This window comes from Gobio gobio (genome assembly GCF_949357685.1).
Source record: "Gobio gobio genome assembly, chromosome: 2".
NCBI classification, from domain to species: Eukaryota; Metazoa; Chordata; class Actinopteri; order Cypriniformes; family Gobionidae; genus Gobio; species Gobio gobio.
The window spans coordinates 5,659,555-5,679,485 of NC_137098.1; the positions used below are offsets into that span (position 1 = coordinate 5,659,555).

Below are 19,931 nucleotides of genomic sequence, written 5' to 3' on the forward strand. Positions count from 1 at the left end.
TCTTCCCCGGTTCTTTGACTAAGGTGCTATATAGCACCTCTGAAGAACCACTGAAGCACCACAATTGGTGCTATATAGCACTAAAAAAGGTTCCCCTATGATTATGAGCCAAGAACCATTTTTGGTGCCATATAGAACCTTTTTTTTTAGACTTTATCCATATTTGCTTTGTCTTTTTATCCTCTGAAATTTTCTGGGGTCCCCTTGGAACCTTCTGGAGGACCCGTAGGGGTCCCCGGACCCCAGTTTGAAAACCCCTGCTATATAGCACCATATCTTAACAGGTTCTGTATATGGTAGCAGTGCTATTGCACCTCAGTCATCCTAAAGAACCGGTGAAGAACCGCTGAAGAACCAAGATTTGGTGCTATACAGCACTTAAAGTGGTTCCCCTATGATTACAAGCCAAAGAACCACTTTTAGAGACATATAGCACCATTTTTTTGCAATGGAATCGTCTTGACCCGAGGTTTCTAGTCCAGGGTTCTAGCTGGTGCAACTGCTTTGAAACCGCTAAACCATCTTGGACCAGGAACAAACCAGCAATGATGGTCTGAAACCAACTGAAACTCATATGATCTGTTTTTTCCAGTTGGGAAGGGTGTGTAAAGATGGTAACAGCAATGACAGCTCAACCTCTGTCAGGTTTCAAAAGCATTTCCATGCATCATTGATTTGAGGAAGTTATATGTCTCCTTAAACATTTAGTGATTGATTATGTATCACCATAAATTATGTCTTCACTCTTTAAACATCTAGTCACTGTATTATCAGCGCTTTGTGCAGTGAATTGAACTTCCATCTTAACTTGCATTGACTGAAGGATCTACACTTTAAGTGTGTAACCAAACACAGAGGAGGTCTGGTTAGTTTTGGAAGCAGCTGACTCCATTTAAACTCATAATAGAGGATCTTGCAGACCGCTATAAAATATGTATCTCTGCTTGTAAGACTCATGCAACATTTACGGGCTGGGAAAGGTGACATGCATTTCTCAGTGTGACTCCTCCCTGAACCGGGTCATGTTATGGCTGGCAGGTTTCTCCTTTAGGTCCTTCTTAGACAGCACATGACAAGGACTGGAGCTCAAAATGCTTTCTAATTTGGACAGACGCCATGTTAGGATTGCACAAACCTCAGTGTGAATATTTCATGAGCGGAAAAAGAAGGGCGGTCGACCTAATTCTCGTCTTTTACTGAACGATGATGGAATGGAAGGTCGTTCTCAGTAAACCGTGCCATTTGTGTTGATTGTTTATTTTTTTTAATGATGACTAATTATTCTGCATAACAAAATTTGAATACCGAGCTTGACAAGGACGATTATACAGTAAGCGCAAACATAAATACTACATAAAACAATACATAAAAACTTTCTTTTATTTGAAATCAGAAATATCAAACCCTAATCTTTTAAGGGACAAATGCCAAATCATTGCCTATTAACTAGTTGATTATTAGCATGCATATTACTAGAATATTGGCTGTTTATTAGTAGTTATAAAGCACATATTAATGCACTTATAAGTTGCTTACTAGCATGCATATTACAATGATAATGGCTGTTTATTAGACCTTATAAAGCACATATTAATGCCTTATTCTGCATCCCTTAATCCTAAACTTAACAACTACCTTACCAACTATTAATAAGCAGTAATTAGGAGTTTATTGAAGCAAAAGTTAATAGTTTGTTGAGAATTGAACTATAAACTAAAGTGTGACCATAATTATTATAACCCATGTGAACTACACTTTAGCACAATTTAAAAAAGAGTGCTTATTGCCAATATCATATTTTTTTACGTTCAGTTCACACTTAAGTATATTGTTTCAATGTTTTGCACACTTAATTGCATGTTCATGGCAATTAGAAGAAAATGCATTATAGTTTAGATGTATATGAAATGCAATTAACTGAAATGTAGTATATGTAATTTATGTTGTAAATTTCATGTAGGCATAATTATTTATATTGTCTTTTAAATATGATTAAATTGTATACACTCTTATGACGAAGTTGCAATTTAGTACAATTTTAATGTATTAACTGCAGTTAATATATGCAATGTTAAAAAATGCACTATGCCTAAAAATTATAATCAATTTTACATTAGTCAACACTTCAAAATAAATGTAATTCACTGTAAACATTTCTGGTGTACATACTATTTCAGTTTTTCTACTTCAAAATGTCATATTTAATTAAAAGTGTTACTTGTCATTCTGTGCTAGCCGCTATAAAATATACTTTACTAGCAATTTCTGAATGAAAATAGTGTCTACACCAATTAGTTTAAAATATACTTTTGAAGTCAAACTTTTAATTTGACATTATTGCAAAGTGTGTTAAGAAGTCATGAAAGTCTCTTTAAGTATACTTAAGTGGTCTTTTATCTTATTATTATATTATATTATATTGTGCCATACAGTTTAAAAAAATACTTTTAGGATTTGAAGTACACTAGCACATTCAATACAATTAAGTGCACTTCTTTTTTTCACAAGGCAAGGCTAAATATATGCTAAACAAAAAGCTTTTAAAATAAACAAGGAGCCAGGGTAATTGCATATCTTGTTAATACACAGTAATAGAAAAATACAGTGAATTTCAATAAACAACATTTCGATTTTTTTTTTGTCCTATTGCAATTGCTCGGCCTATTATTATTCTCCTCCGAAATTAATCACATTTTTGAGGGCCTAAAGATGCTCGAAAACTCATGAAACTTTGCACGCGCGTCAGAATTGGTGAAAATGTATGTCTGATATGGGTTTCAGAATTAGGCGTGGCAAAATGACTCAATAGCGCCACCTACAAAATTTCAAAGAAGCGCCCCTCCCGCTACGCTTCACGTACGAGTATGAAATTCGGTAGACACATGTAACAGCCCAATACCTACAAAAAGTCTCTGAAAACCAACAGGAAGTGAGATATCTTGAATTTTCTGTTCAAATTTGTTGCACATTTTGCCATTTCCAGATGTTGTGCTTTAATAAATAGAGATTAATCAGATCAACATCATATTTGGTCAGTCTAATCTAAAGGCCTTTGCGATGTTATATTGTGAAGATCTTGAGTTTTCCCTGAAGGGCGTGTCCGTGGCGGCCTCACAAAGTTTGTTGTTTTCCCATGAAACAGGAAGTTGTTGTAACACGGCCATACATCTGCCCCAAACTTCACATGTCCTGACCTGAGGACATCTACATGGCCATATTCAGTTATAGTCAAAGCACCACTTGCTGGCAACAGGAAGTGTGTCACATTTTGTATATTTAGCCGCTTAAATGCATGTCGCCCACTATTCGCTGTTTTCCGGGTGCGAGGGCCCTTTCATCGCTGCTTGCAGCTTTAATTTCTAATTGAAATGTAATAGGAAGTAATAGGTACATGCCAAGCTCTTGATATTCCAAACATTTATAAATAGTATAATTAACATTATTTTTAATGTTCATTCTGCATTATACACACTAAAACGAGTTCATTGTACCAGTAGTAAGTAATGGTGATTATATATCTCACAGCGGGCGCCACTTCCGGATAATAATGTGTACGGCTATGGGAGGTGAGCCTATTTATTTTGCTTGGGTTATAAGCTACAACCGTTCTGTTTACTGCTGCTCAAAGCCACGCTGCTGTGAGGTTGGTCTCTTTGTTTTCATTCCAGACCTTCCCAACCCTAGATTTATCTCCTCATATCCAGCTTTAACAGCATCGGTAAATCGCGCTCAGCACGACTCGCTCTCCGCAGGCCTAGAAACCCTGTCGCAAAATGGAGGGAGCTGTTTGTCCGAGAGCCTGTAAATTTCTGGAGCTTTTTTAAAGAGCTGCCTGCCGCCTCTAAGAGCCAATAAAGACGAGTATCCAGAGAGTCGACTGAGCCATGAATGGGCTTCGGCCCAGCGGGGAAGAGGAGACCTTATACCCGCTCAAATTCTTCTCTTGGTTTGACTGGAGTAAATGAAGTTGGGGCCGCTTCATGGTACACTAGGGGCCCTGATTTGAGCTGGCTACCTTTCTCTGCAGGATTTTACCCTCGCTATGGCATTGTGTGGAATGTGCTATCAGGGTTCCCACTCTTTTTCAGCAACCATTTTCCAGTACTTTTCCAGGACATTTTAAATTTTACTACGGCGGGAATAAAAGACAAGGATCATGCCAAATATTGCTTTCTAAGTCTTTAAAAGCTGTACAGTTTATTGCCATTACTTAATCCAGCATTTTTCAATATGAGCTCTTAATCATACATTATGACTATGGAAGCTTGTTTACACCACAGAATAGAAAGAAAAGGTAATTGTGACTTTGTATCTCGCTATTCTGACTCTCGCAATTGCGAGTTTACATATTTGTGATATAAACGCGAAAATTGTCGCAATTTTTTTCCACAGAATTGGACTTTATAACTTCAAATTGCAGTTTAGATCTCACAATTCTGAGAAAAGAAGCCAGAATTGCAAGATATAAACTCGCAACTGCGCAAAAAAGTCAATTGTGAAGAAAAGGTCAGAATTGCGAGTTTATATCACCCAATTCTGACTATTTCTTGCAATTCTGACTTTATATCATAATGATGTGATCAGGTAGCAGCTTACGAGTTAACATTCACTGCATACTTTTGAGCAGTTATAGCATTAGCAAGACTAAACGTCATTATTCAAAATACTACTCATAAGCATCAAACTCAGCATTCCTGAACATGTGCTTTCTGCAACTAGCGCTAATTGTTTGGGCCAATAAACTCTTTATACTCGGCTAAAGAAATAACTTTTTTTAAAGAATTTTCCAAGACAACAAAAAGATTTTCCAGGACATTTTATATTTTCTCTAATTTTCCATGTGTTTTCCAGGACTGGAAAATTTGTCATCAATTTTCCAGGTTTTCAAGGTTTTCCAGGACGAGTGGGAACCCTGGCTATGTCTACATCAGTCTGGATTATTATATTTGTTTCAAAGCGCTCTCCTCGTCCACACTGTAGCGTTTTCAATCACTGAAACTTCGGAAATGGCTAAAATCATCTTAATGTGTGCATGGGGGATTCTAATATTGCTGGTAAATTTGGTGTCCAAAGTCAATATTTGTCTCTGCTTTTTTAAAATGGTTATATTTTTACTTTTTTTAACTTATTGTAATGGATCACAAGATGTTACAGGCCAAAACAATATCATATTTTCTGTAAAAAGTCTAAAATCAGGATTTCTTGTTGTCCTAATTAGTGTATTTTTTCCATTGTGTATCGTTGTGTGATCAAAATATTTTATTTTAATTTTCTTTTGGTAATATTTATTTTATTTTATTTGTAAAAGCCCTAAATAGTCATATTCCTAATGCTACAACATTAAATTGTTTAAAAAAAAACTTTTATCTTATAAAAAAGTGTCGATAAATAGTGCGTCAACTCTGTTACCGTGCCAGATTTTGTTGTTAAATTGGTGGAATTATCTCCCACAACTACGTGAGATACAGGAAATTGTCACTGAGAAAATATTTTACCACCAAGAGTTATTTTGCGAAACGTCAAAATTGTTACCACAATATCAAAAGGAAAACAGAATTGATCCCTGATCACACAGTCTTTTAATTATTATTTTATCAGTGCCTTGTCTTAGCATTTATGCTACCAAATGGAGTTTTTGGTTAAAAAGTTTAAAATTGTCAATCCTGTTACCGTCAAACTCTGTCACCAAGGTACAGTCAGGGGTTAAAGTGGGCCGGAACGGTCTCTATTGGCGCTTTCGCCGCTCTTTTGGAGTGATAACGAGCGCCAGGCAGTCGCTTAATCCATTTGAGTTTGATACAAGCGCGACATCATGTGTACAGTAACGGCTCTGTGGCGAAGCTAGCTAAACCAGATCATGGGAACCGAAATGTTGAGGTAAACTATAGGCTGCCTACACGACTGTCATCATGGCCGTAGTCAGATATGAGGTCGCTGTGGTCTAGACCTCTGTATTTTTCATAATTTAATCATAAAATCATTTAATCAGATTAGGCATAAGATAATGAATGTGTGTGTGTAGGCTACATATTGTGAATTAATTTATTAAACGTATTTACCTAGCGTGCGTAGCCTTCAGTGAATTAACTTGCCTAAGAAAATGCAAATACTAAATATCACTTGACCCTATGTTTACTTTCTTCACTAACACAGACGAAGATGAAAAGACAAATCAGTCAAAGCTCAGCTTTAGGAGGGGAAGAGACAGGGCAAAAGAAAGAGGGAAAGAGTGATAGAAATGAGGAGAGAGCAGGTATTACAGATAATCTACTGCCCAATAACATGGTTTTTCATTTTTTTTTGCCTTCAATCTTAAAATGCACACATGTAGATAAGAGAAATCTAAAATTTATTGGGGGACCATGCCCCCCGAACCCCTCTAATTTGGGACCTCTGTGGTTTTAAAACTCCTTAAGGCAGCTGTATGGTCAAAAGTTGTTGCTGTTTGGAAACCTGTTTGATTTGACCTCATATCTGGAGTTAATGTGTTGCAGTCTGGAATATTTATATATACACTCTAAAAAATGCTGGGTTAAAAATAACCCAAGTTGGGTTGAAAATTGACTAACTCAGCAATTGGGTTGTTTTAACCCAGCGATTGGGTTGTTTTAACCAAGAAATTGGTTGTTTTAAGCAAACATTTAACCCAACCGCTGGGTTAAAACAACCCAATTGCTGGGTTAGTCCATTTTGAACCCAACTTCGCTTATTTTTAACCCAGCATTTTTTAGAGTGTATGTGCTTCGAAAGGGAGGGGTGAGTGGTGGACCATTGCAATTCACAACCTCACCACTAGATGCCGCTAAAATGTACAATCTAAAAAATGCTGGGTTAAAAACAACCCAAGTTGGGTTGAAAATGGACTAACCCAGCAATTGGGTTGTTTTAACCCAATGATTGGGTTGTTTTAACCAAGCAATTGGTTGTTTTAAGCAAACATTTAACCCAATCGCTGGGTTAACACAACCCAATTGCTGGGTTAGTCCATTTTCAACCCAACTTGGGTTATTATTAACCCAGCATTTTTTAGAGTGTAGGCCTACTTAATATTAAAATTGAATATTCAGACAGTATATAAACTCTAAAAAATGCTGGGTTAAATATAACCCAAGTTGGGTTGAAAATGGACTAACCAGCATTTGGGTTGTTTTAACCCAGCGGTTAGTCCATTTTCAACCCAATTTGGGTTATTTTTTACCCAGCTTTTTTTAGAGTGTACTCATTGTATCTCTGTGCTTTGAGGATTATTTATTAGTACAATATGCGTCAAATGACATCAATTTTCACAGTCATGCAAAAAGAAGGTTTATCGACTCTGATAAAGAGCTTCAAAAAAGTTTTCCTAGGACAAAAATCGCAGTCTCAGTGTATTGGGATGCACTGATATGGAAACCGATAATTCTTTATATTTGAGAGCCGATAACCGATATATTGGCCGATAAATCTAAATCCAGATTTTTATATAATTTTTGAGAGCCTGATTACAAAAACAAAAGTCCCAAACACACAATTACAATGTTATCATTATAGTTTTATGTGGCCAATATGACGCTTGCAACTGTATTTTCCTTTTTTGAAGTGATTTCAATCATATTTCAAGCAATTCAAAACCATCATGGTGAACAGTGCGCATCTGAAGTGTAGCTGAAGGAAATTTTATTTATCAGCTTTAATATATCGGACAAATCTTCTTATTGGGCTGTTAACGATAACATTAAAAATTGACAAATATCGGCCGATACCGATATGATGGCCGTTATATCGTACATCCATATATACCCAAAACATACAGAAAAGGATGTGTTTTCAGATGTGTGCCTAAGTTTGACATTGTCATCATCTCATCATCCGATCGATTGTTTGTTTTCTTGTGCCTCAGTGCTATAATGGCCCTGTTAGATGTGGTGATGTGCTGTTAAACAGTGGACAAACAGTGGCAGAGCTGTCCTGTCCAGTGAAATCACACAAGAGTCTGGCCAATAAACTCTAATGGCTCTGTCAATCCCCATCTCCGGTGTGTAGCGTGTTCGTGTGTACTGAGATTGATGCCTGGGTCAGGCCACCAGGACGGGACGTGTGTGTTTGTGCACGTTGAGTGTGTGTGTGTGTGCGGTCCAAGCGTACAGCACAGCACTGGTTCCCATGTAGCATCCACACCAGTGTAATGAATCACTCAGTACATGTTGCTCTTGGACTAGCTGGCGGGAAAGGACGAAACACAGGAAGAATATAACCGCAGGGAGGATTCTCACTGCCACCAAAACACATTGCCTGAGCCGTATACTCTAAACTATGAATATTTGCTTTACCGGACCCTGCGGAAAAGACCCGTTTAAACTTGCAGGAACTCCCATGCCGGTTCAAGTTGGTTTATGCTGGTTAGTGCTGGAATTTAATGCATCATTACTCCAGTCTTCAGTGTCACATGATCCTTCAGAAATCATAATAATAAGATGAAAGCATTTATTATTATCAATGATGAAAACAGTTGAGCTGCTTCATATTTTCATGGAAACCGTGACACATTTTGAGGATTCTTTGATGAACTGAAATTTAAAAATAACAACATTTAGTTTTTTGGAAGCATAATTCTGTATAAAAGTAAGAATGTATGTATATATATATATATATATATATATATATATATATATATATATATATATATATATATATATATATATATATATATATATATATATATATATATATATATATATATATATATATATATATATATATATATATATATATATATATATATATATATATATATATATATATATATATATATATATATATATATATATATATATATATATATATATATATATATATATATATATATATATATATATATATATATATATATATATATATACATTCTTACTTTTATACAGAATTATGCTTCCAAAAAACTAAATGTTGTTATTTTTAAATTTCAGTTCATCAAAGAATCCTCAAAATGTGTCACGGTTTCCATGAAAATATGAAGCAGCTCAATATGATATGCAGAAAATATGAAGCAGAGGTATGAGGAACTTAGCTGATTTAAATATAGAACCATCATCTTCATCACCTTTTTTTTTTAATAAAATAAAGCAAAATAAATAAAATAAAATAATAAGATAAGATAAAATAAAATAAATAATAAAATAAAATAAAATAAAAAATAAAATAAAATAAAATAAAATAAAATAAAATAAAATAAAATAAAATAAAATAAAATAAAATAAAATAAAATAAAATAAAATAAAATAAAATAAAATAAAATAAATATTAAAATACAATAAAAATAATAAATTCATAAATGAAAAAATAAAATAAAATAGAATAATTTATTACTATCAATGTTGAATTTGAGCTGCTTCATATTTTCGTAGAAACCGTGATACATTTTTTTATTGAGGATTCTTCACTTTCAGAAAAAAAGGTACAGTGGAGGTACAATTTTGTTCCTTGGGGAATAAAACGTATAACTGTACCTTTTAAAGCTACACTGTGTAACTTTTTTAGTTTATTCTTAGCTAAAAACACTTAGTTCTTTCAAAAATATATGTGCTCATTAATGTATATTTACTTCTTTCAAGTAATAAAGTATTCTCGTAAGTTTATAATATGCCAATGAAAATACCTACGGGTGAGGGGTTCGAATGCCGGTCGCCATGTTGCCCCTCCATCTTGAAAGTACATTAGCAAAAGAGGGACATACCCGTGAATTCAAGCTTCGCCTTTCGCGTTTTAACACTCGATGGCACCGTGTCGAATGTGGACGAGGTCGAACTGGAAGCCATGTTAATCTTGGACTAAATCGGCCACCGTAGGAGTTAAAACGAAATTGGAATTGAGAGGAACAGAAACTAAAATTCTCTGGATGGTCATATACCTTTTCACCACTAGATGGTGGAAAATATCACACAGTGTAGCTTTAAAGGTAAACAATTGGTACAATTACACCATTGTTTTCCTCTACTTAGAGCAGGGGTAGGCAAGTTCGGTCCTAAAGAGTCACTGACCCTGAAAGACGTCTATAGAAGCTCTTATTGAGAATCAACAGAGGTTTAGATGTTGATGTTTTATTGGTCGCCATTATGGAGATCAGTGTTTCCTTTAGTTGGCCAGTTTGACTTTTGGATTTTTATGTGAGTTTGTGGTTTTTGTTACAGCGTTAACAAAACACATAATCTGTTCAAATCAAAAGAAGCCATAAACAAAAATTGTCATGAAGAAAAATGTTTGACTAAACTCATCACTGACTAAAACTATTAATAAATAATATTCACCAACAATACTTTCTTGCCACAGATCAGGCATTCTGAATTCTGACTTTTAAATACATTCTAGGGGGGGAAAGTTTAGACGCACACAGATATCAAGAATCAGCATATGAATCTCAACAATGGTGACATACCTAATGCTGCAATGCATGCTGGGAGCCATGAGTTTTATACTGTGGTGGCTTAGTAGGGTTGGAGCTAAACTCTGCAGGACATCAGCTCTCTAGAACCGAACTTGCCTACCCCTGACTTAGAGGTACAAAAACGACCACGTGTACCTTAAAAGGTACAATTTTGTACCATTATTTTTTTGAGAGTGTTTGATGAACTGAAATGTTAAAATAACATTTTGTTTTTTGGAGGCATAATTCTGTATAAAAGCAAGAATTTCTATTTTAAAAAAAAGACTGCCATTTACAAGAATACTTTTTATTTTACATTTTGATTTTATTAGATTTTAGTTTAGTTTATAATATTAATATGCACCAATATACAATAGTAGTAGCACGCACACACACACACACACACACACACACACACACACACACACACACACACACACACACACACACACACACACACACACACACACACACACACACACACACACACACATATATAATATTATTAAACCATAGTAAACACCTTTCCTAATTAGGCATACTCTGTATAAACCTGATCTTTTGTGATAAATAATATCATTAGGTAAAAGTTCATAGTTGCATAATTATTGGTTATCATTTTTCAGTAAATTAACCAAACAATCAATCAACTATTCAGAAAAAAATCATTAAATTAACCAGGAGGGAAAAAATACTCATTAGATCATTCGATCATTAATCGGAAAAACAATCAACATATTAATCTTGATTGTTCCAGTCCTGCTATTTTGTCTAATGTTGATGAAAAATAACGTCTGAAACGGTGTTTAGTAATCCTGATTGGTCAGTCGTGGCTTTATGTCGTCCTATATTTTTGCATAATAACCGGTAAACTGTATAGTTGTATGGCATGTTTCTCTACATAATTCCATGTCTGGTATCACTGCACTCTCTCACATAATAAAATAATAATTTCAATGCATTTATGTGCTAAATAGACGTGCATCTGATATAGTCATCAGGGTCCGGGTCTGCACTGAGGGGTAATGACCAGCTTGCATATATTGAAAATTTGTATCTGTATTTTTGTCCTTTGTTTTGTCATGATTTGCTCTGAGATGGAGAAGCTCTAGAGCCTGTTAGACAGAAAGGTTTCCTCTAAGAGTATAAGAGCTGTTCTGTTGTAAAAGGCTGATGTTGTATATAGTTTATAAGGGGATTAGAAGCCCGCAGCGTGCTCTGTGAAAGCTTTCTGTCTGCTGTTATAAAGCAGAGCCTGTGGAGATGAATGAATGCTGTGCTCTGTTCAGCCGCTGATAGCATCTCTCACTGCATGCTCTTTCACATTAAGAGAGAGCCAGAGCATGGCGTGTCTGCAACGGGCTAATGCCAGACAAAGGAATCCCCATCACGTTTCTCTCCTCGTCTCTCACATAGACATGCTGGTGTATACGAGTCTTTGTGTTCACCTGCATGGGTCTCTGTTTTGAGCGTGAACGGTAATGCAGATGCTTCTTCGCATGCACGGGCAGAGGTGTAAAGACTACATACCATACTAAAGCAGAGAGACCTTACTGCAAAAATGACAAATAAATGCTTCTTAAAAAGGTATGCTAGTCTGCTTCTCTGTCACAGGGGAGATGTTAAAGAGATCTCATTTGTAATTTTGGACTGGGATACTGCAGACAAATGTGTAAAATGAGCAGTTTCCCTGTCGAATGAGAGGGAATTATGATAAAGTGGAGTCAATTGTATTAGGCAGTGTTCAACGCTCCGCTCATCTTAATGTGAAGTGATGAACTTACTGCTTCAGTGAGCTCAACTTACATTGCTTTAGTGTTCAAATCATGCAGAAGGCTTGAGGAACATAACTGATTTAAATATAGAACCGTCTTTTATAAAAAATAAAACAAATGATAATATAATAAAATAATACAATAAAATAAAATAATAAAACATTTAATTAAATAGAAAATTAAATACAATCATAAAATAATAAAATAAAAGATTATAAGATAAGATCAAATAAAATAAAATAATAAAATAAAATAAAATAAAATAAAATAAATAACATAAATAAAATAATAAAAAATGAAATAAAATAAATAATAAAAAAATAAAAAAATAAGTAATAAAAATGAAATATAATAAAATAAATAATAATATAATAAAATAATTAAATTAAATAATACAATTAATAAACTGATAATAAAATATAATAAAATAAATAATAATAAAATTATATAAAATAAAATAAGATAATAAATAAGATAACATAAGATAAATAATAAAATAATAAGATAAAATAAAATAAAATAAAATAATAAAAATAAAATAATAAAAATTAAATTATAAAATTAAATAATAAAATAATATAAATAATAAAAAATAAGATAAATAAATTAATACAATCAAATAATACAATTGATAAAATAATACAAAATTAAATAAAATAAAACAAATAATAATATAATACAATAATAAAATAAAATTAAATAATTATATAAATTAAATAATAGTAAAGTAAAAAGTAAAGTAAAGTAAAGTAAAGTAAAGTAAAGTAAAGTAATAAAACCTACATCTCCTGGAGTGTTTTTATCAGAAGTGTCCTATCAGCCCATGTTTTTTTTTCATCTTCCTCTGCAAGCCGTTCGCTTTCCAGGTGTTATTTGAAATCTCATAGAGATATTTCATTTACTTTTCCCAGCATGAGATGACGGCTGTGGAAAAAGTAGCAAGTTGGCATCAGATGTGAAATATATTTTCATTTGCAGATCTCGCAGTTATTTACAATACTGCTACATAAATCACACATCACTCAGATTCATAAGTTTTGCATTAATAATGTACACTACTGTTCAAAAGTTAAAATAAATTAATACTTTTATTCAGCAAAGATGCATTAAGTTGATCAAAAGTGACAGTAAAGACTTTCACATTGTTGCAAAAACACTATTTCAAATAAATGCTGTTCTTCTCAACTTTTTATTTATCAAAGAATCCTGGAGAAAAAAAGGAATCACAGTTTCCACAAAAATACTACGTTTTTATATTAATATAAAATATTTAACTGCTATCAGAATGATTTCTGAAGGATCATGTGACACTGGAGTAATGATGTTGAAAATTCAATCTTACCGCCAGATACAAAACATTTGACGCAAAAAGTAAATTAATTATATGCAACAATCCAGTATATTAACAATAATAACAGCAATGTTTACACATACAGGTTTGCACTTCTTACTTAGAACCAAAGTCCATAAACAGAAAGTGTTAAGTACTTGTACAATGTATAAGTAAAAAGCCACGCAGGTAAGTGATAATTTCATGATAATTATGAATCATAAGCAGTTGAAACACACTCCGGTCCTAATGTAGAGTCATTTCTCAGTGCCAGAGCTGAGGAGCAGAGAAAACTGTGAGTTAGGAGTCTGTCAGCACCACTTCCTGTTTCCAGACGAGGCTCCTGGCGGCTCTGGTGCTCAAGGGACGCAGGGGAACTGCAGGAAGTGTGAACACTTGTGTGCCGTTGCATTTACAGATGTTTGAGGGTAAAACATGCCCTTGGGTTTCAGATTTTCACCTCTAAAGAGCTGCGTATTGGACTTGAAACCAGAGATAATTAACCGTTTAAAGTGAACATGCAATTCAAACAGACCATATTTATTTCAAAAGCCACGCCAATCTGTTAACCAAAGTGACCTCCATGTCATATTGACTATTGACACTTTCTGATTATGCCATTTGGTTCTCATTAAGTCAAAGTAAATGAGCTAGAAGAACAAGGATCAAACATCAGTGCAAACCTGTATATGATTATGAATTTATTAGGGATGCACTGATGTATCGGCCGATAAAAGCAATCATTTTATACACCCAAATCAGAGATGGTCTTATCATTGGGCGATACTGGTGATGGCTCTACCATTGGAGAGAGTGTAACGGCTAACTTGGATCACGTGTGCCTTGATAGCCAATCACATTACAGCCTTGAGGTCATGGAGTTGTGCGACAGTCGAAATGAATGCACAATTTACTAGGGGTGTAACGGTACACGTATTCGTACCGAACCGTTTCGGTACAGGGCTTTCGATTCGGTGTGCAACCTTTATCAGTTAACAGTCGCTTGTTTTAAGCGCAGAACACACTTCAATCCGAGTTCCCACTCGAACATATTAAGTATTCAGTTCATTTTATCACGAAATTCAAACGATAAATGCCGTTTTGACGCTCTTTAATGTGACGACTGATCACTGTATAGGCGCGTCAATTCAAGCGGCCGCGGCGATCATCTCTTCCAGAAGAATAAACATGAATTAATATCTTAAGGTATGTTGAGGATAACACTTACTGAAACATATCGTATGTCGTGTAATCGCTCAATCAGTGTTTCAATCGCGGAAAGACGTCAAACAGGTTGTAAACAATGTCGCGCAGCTTCATTTACCTCAGAAGTCATTCAGTGTCCACAGTTGTTAATTCACTAGAGAAATCAACTCTTTCACTAAATATATGCACTATATATATATTCCACTTAACCTGTTAGTGATGTCTTGATTATTTAATGCTATGTTTAGATAAATCTGTCATGAAAATGACAGTCACTAAGATTATATTTCAACAACGAATTGGAGAAAATACATAGTTTTATAATTAGATTTAGGAGTTAATGCAAAAACTGCCTTATGTGAAGTTTACATGTTTGCACACAATGTGTTATTTGAGTGTTGATTATTATATCTAAACATGAATATCAGCTGTATACAGGCTCATAGTTTGGGCTCTGTTGTTAAGGGGTTAGTTCACCCAAAAATTAAAATTCTGTCATTAATTACTTACCCTCATGTCGTTCGACACCCGTAAGACCTCCGTTCATCTTCAGAACACAAATGAAGATATTTTAGTTGAAATCTGATGGCTCTGAAAGGCCTCCATTGGCTCAATGCACTTTTCACTCTCAAGACCCTTAAAAGGTACTAAAGACGTCGTTACAAAGTCCATCTCACTACAGTGGTTCTACAATAACTTTATGGAGTGACGAGAATAGTTTTTGTGCGCAAAAAAACCCTAAATAACGACTTGTATAGTAATGACGATTTCAAAACACGGCATCATGAAGCTTCGAAGCGTTATGAATCAGTGAGTCGAATCAGCAGTTTGAATCGCCAAATTTCAGCAGTTTGGCGGTTTGACACGCGATCCGAATCATGATTCGACTCACTGATTCATAACGCTTCGAAGCTTCATGATGCCGTGTTTTGAAATCGGTCATCACTATAGAAGTCGTTATTTAGGGTTTTTTTTGCGCACAAAAACTATTCTCGCCGATTCATAAAGTTATTGTAGAACCACTGTAGTGAGATGGACTTTGTAACGACGTCTTTAGTGCCTTTTAAGGGTCTTGAGAGTGTAAAGTGCCATTGTGCCAATGGAGGCCTTTCAGAGCCATCAGATTTACACTAAAATATCTTCATTTGTGTTCCGAAGATGAACGGAGGTCTGACGGGTGTCGAACGACATGAGGGTAAGTAATTAATGACATCATTTTCATTTTTGGGTGAACTAACCCTTTAACCTTTAATATTATAGTAATAATGGGTGAGTAAGGGCTCCCTATATACTTTACAGCATTATCTTTAAGAAACTTTTAGTTATAATTTAATTCATTTAAGGACAGACACAATTTTTTCAGTAAACCACTGTTTAATAAAAATAAAATAAAAAGCCATTTTTTAAAACCGCTGTACTGAACCATGATTTCAAAACCGAGGTACGTACCGAACCGTCAGTTTTGTGTACCGTAACACCCCTAATATTTACTCTTAATTATATGTGTATTATATTGGTTTCCCTTAAGAATATCGGTATTGGCAGATATCATTCTGAATAATCGGTGGAGAAATGAAGTATCTAGAGTTTATGGTCATAGTTGTAACTCCTTCCTCTCCGTCTGTGTTTTCAGGTATACCGCGGTTCCTCAGTCAGCCGGAAGCGGCGGCGGTGCGGGTGGGCGACAGCCACGTGCTGAACTGTGAGGTGAATCCGGATCTGGTATCCTTCATCCGCTGGGAGCGAAACAAAGAGCCGGTGGAGCTGGACCAGAGAGTGTTGGCGCTGCCCAGCGGTGCCCTCGTCATCAGTAACGCCACAGAGACGGACGCAGGCCTGTACCGCTGCGTGATCGAGAACGCCGGCCCCACCAAGACCAGTGAGGAGGCGCAGCTACAGATCCTGCCCGGTAATCATTACATACCGTCTAGAATCACAAACATATGTTCTGAATTAAAGGACAACTCCGGTGAAAAAGGAAATATTAAATGTGTAATTAACGCATGGTTACAGAGTAGATTGTTCTCTGGGATGCGTTTTCAAGAAAATCAAATGTAAAGAGTTTTATCTCTAAAAACAGATTAGCTTATATTAGCGAGTAAATGGGGCACAGAATAAGTCAAATTAAATCGCTAGTTAATACCACTAACAAGGCTCAAAATAGCCTCACACTGTGACGACCCTGAGTCTTCCTATTGGGCGGAATGGGAGAGCTTCCGATTGGGTCTCCTGCTAATTGACAATTAACTTGAGTGTGGTATATAAGTGTGTGTGTGTATCATCAGAGGTTACGCTCTCTGTGGGATAGACATTCCCAGAGGCGTCTCCATGCTGGATGTAAGCACTTACTGATTCTTTTCTTATTTGTTTGTATTTCTTAAGTCATGTAGCATATATGTATATTTTGTTATAAGTTCATTCATTCCTTGTTTACCCCTAGACTTTTGTTTGTTGTTGTTCTCTGCTTGCGGTGTCTTTATGCACAGTTTAATAAAACACTTTTCTTTGATTAGACCTTTGTTGTCCGATCCCCCTTTTATGTTGCGACTCGAAACGAGCAGGTCGTAACAACACTAACGCGGTAGCATAATGAGGGTCCCTACATGCAAACGAAAGCATTGAGAACTTTGTAAGTGTACAAACAGTTTAATAAGAAGATACTTTATAAAGACAGCACATTACGCGTATACAGACAGGAGCCATCTTGGAAAACAGTCTCTTTTAAAAAACTGAACGCAACAGAGACTAGCGCTTCCAAAGGATACACACTAAAGAGATGGCGGATTATTCAACCGTGGCTCGACTTGTCGAGACTGTTTTCCAAGATGGCTCCTGTCTGTATGCGCGTTATGTGCTGTCTTTATAAAGTATCTTCTTATTAAACTGTTTGTACACTTACAAAGTTCTCAATGCTTCGGTTTGCATGTAGGGACCCTCGTTATGCTACCGTGTTAGTGTGAGGCTATTTTGAGCCTTGTTAGTGGTATTAACTAGCGATTTAATTTAACTTATTCTGTGCCCCATATACTAGCGTTATAAGCTAATCTGTCTTTAGAGATAAAACTCTTTACATTCGATTTTCATGAAAACGCATCCCAGAGAACGATCTACTCGTGTTAATAACCCCTAGGTTCATTTTTCACCGGAGTTGTCCTTTAAGTTGTTTCCATGTTTCTCTGCTCTGATTGGTCAGATAGTCCAGTCTGTTGTGATTGATCTACTCTGCTCTGATTGGTCATCCTCATCGTTTGGAAGTGCATGCAAAGTGGATCTGTAATCTTTGAAGCTTTGCTGACCTTTTACATTCACAAACACCTCTATTACACTCTACGAATCTTAAGCATTTATTAATAACCCCTTTATTTCTAAAGTGTATTTTTTTTTATTCATGAGAAACATTAATTCAGTCAGGTGTGTCCAAAAAATTTGTATCCTCCTTAAAGGGTTAGTTCACCCAAAAATGAAAATTCTGTTATTACTGACCCTCATGTCGTTGGACACCCGTAAGACCTCCGTTCATCTTCAGAACACAAATGAAGATATTTTTGTGTAAATCTGATGGCTCTGAAAGGCCTCCATTGACACAATGCACTTTACACTCTCAAGACCCATAAAAGGCACTAAAGACGTCGTTACAAAGTCCATCTCACTACAGTGGTTCTACAATAACTTTATGAAGCGACGAGAATAGTTTTTGTGCGCAAAAAAAAGCTAAATAACGACTTATATAGTGATGACCGATTTCAAAACACGGCATCATGAAGCTTCGAAGCGTTCTGAATCAGTGAGTCAATTCATGAGTCGGATCACGTGTCAAACCGCCAAACTGCTGAAATCACGTGACTTTGGCGATCTAAACCGCTGAATCGACTCGCTGATTCATAACTCTTCGAAGCTTCATGATGCGGGGTTTTGAAATCGGTTTTCACTATATAAGTCGTTATTTAGGGGGTTTTTTTGCGCATAAAAACGATTCTCGTCGCTTCATAAAGTTATTGTAGAACCGCTGTAGTGAGATGGACTTTGTAACGACATCTTTAGTGCCTTTTATGGGTCTTGAGAGTGTAAAGTGCATTGAGCCAATGGAGGCCTTTCTGAGCCATCGGATTTACACTAAAATATCTTCATTTGTGTTCCGAAGATGAACGGAGGTCTTACGGGTGTCGAACGACATGAACGACATTTTACCCCATACCCTTAGGGGTAAAAGGCATATTACCCTGCATTCCTGACAATAAAAATGCAAGACATTGATTCAGATGTGATTTTTTTTCATGCCCTACTGAAACTCACACAATTGTGGGGAGAGAGAGAGTTTTAAAGGAAGCCTTCTGGAGCAGGACGGCCACATGTGGTGTTATCAAAGAGAACAATGTAATTTATGCTAAAGTTAAAGAGGATTGAGCTCCTTTGTGGCAGATACTCAGCAGGCAGATTTATTTTCCAGGCAGTCATGAGCACCGAGTGAGATATTAGAGAACGTAAATCAGGCCTGAAGCACCGTCGCCTGCTGAGGTTATCACACCAAACATGGAGCAGGAGGCAACAAGAGAGAGAAATAAAAAGTCCTTCTGAATTTCTTTTTCCCTGGCAGAGATAAATAAACAATGAGTATTAAAGAGAACTATTTTAAAAGCTTAAGACTGAAAGGTTAAGTGTATACGGTAAATGTTAAAAAAACAATAAAAGTAATTTCTAGAAGCTTCCCAACGAGAGGCACTTTAAAACATTTCTGTTTGTTTGAGCGTCATAAAGTCAACTTATGGCTCAACCAATAGTGTGAGTTTGGGGTGGGACTACCTGTTTGTCTGACCAATGGCTGCCAGAAGGAGTGTTTAGGAAACCTGTTTGGACCAAATGGAATTGTTTCAATGAATTTGGTGCAACTAGTGGAGTAAATAGGATACACTTCATCCTTTATCTGTAAGGTCAAACACTTTTCAGTCAATTTTCTTATTGTACAGCTTCTACAGTATTTTTGTCTGGTCTTCCAGTGAAAATAATTAAACTTCCTTAAAAACAAGATATACGTTTTCTTAGAGGGTAACATTCTGTAAACTGTATTGAATAATTGTCTGAAAAGAAAATTTGTGTTTTTCTGATATTTTTTCTTAGCCCACTTTTTAAGCCAAAAAACAGCCTAAATTGTGTTAAATTCGCACTTAACCCTTAAATGCAGGACTTTTTCCCCAAACATTCTTACAACATGGATAGATCTATACCT

At 35.6% G+C, this 19,931-nt stretch overlaps 1 protein-coding gene across 14 annotated transcripts in view; it reads left to right on the forward strand.

The window, feature by feature from the left end:
* neo1a (neogenin 1a) overlaps nt 1-19,931 on the forward strand; it is a 254,030-nt gene that overhangs the window by 123,429 nt on the left and 110,670 nt on the right. For all 14 annotated transcript variants that reach the window (XM_079806547.1, XM_079806548.1, XM_079806553.1 and 11 more), the window contains exon 3: nt 16,341-16,616. In XM_079806547.1, coding sequence (XP_079662673.1) covers nt 16,341-16,616 — 276 coding nt within the window. The remainder of the gene's footprint in view (nt 1-16,340; nt 16,617-19,931) is intronic.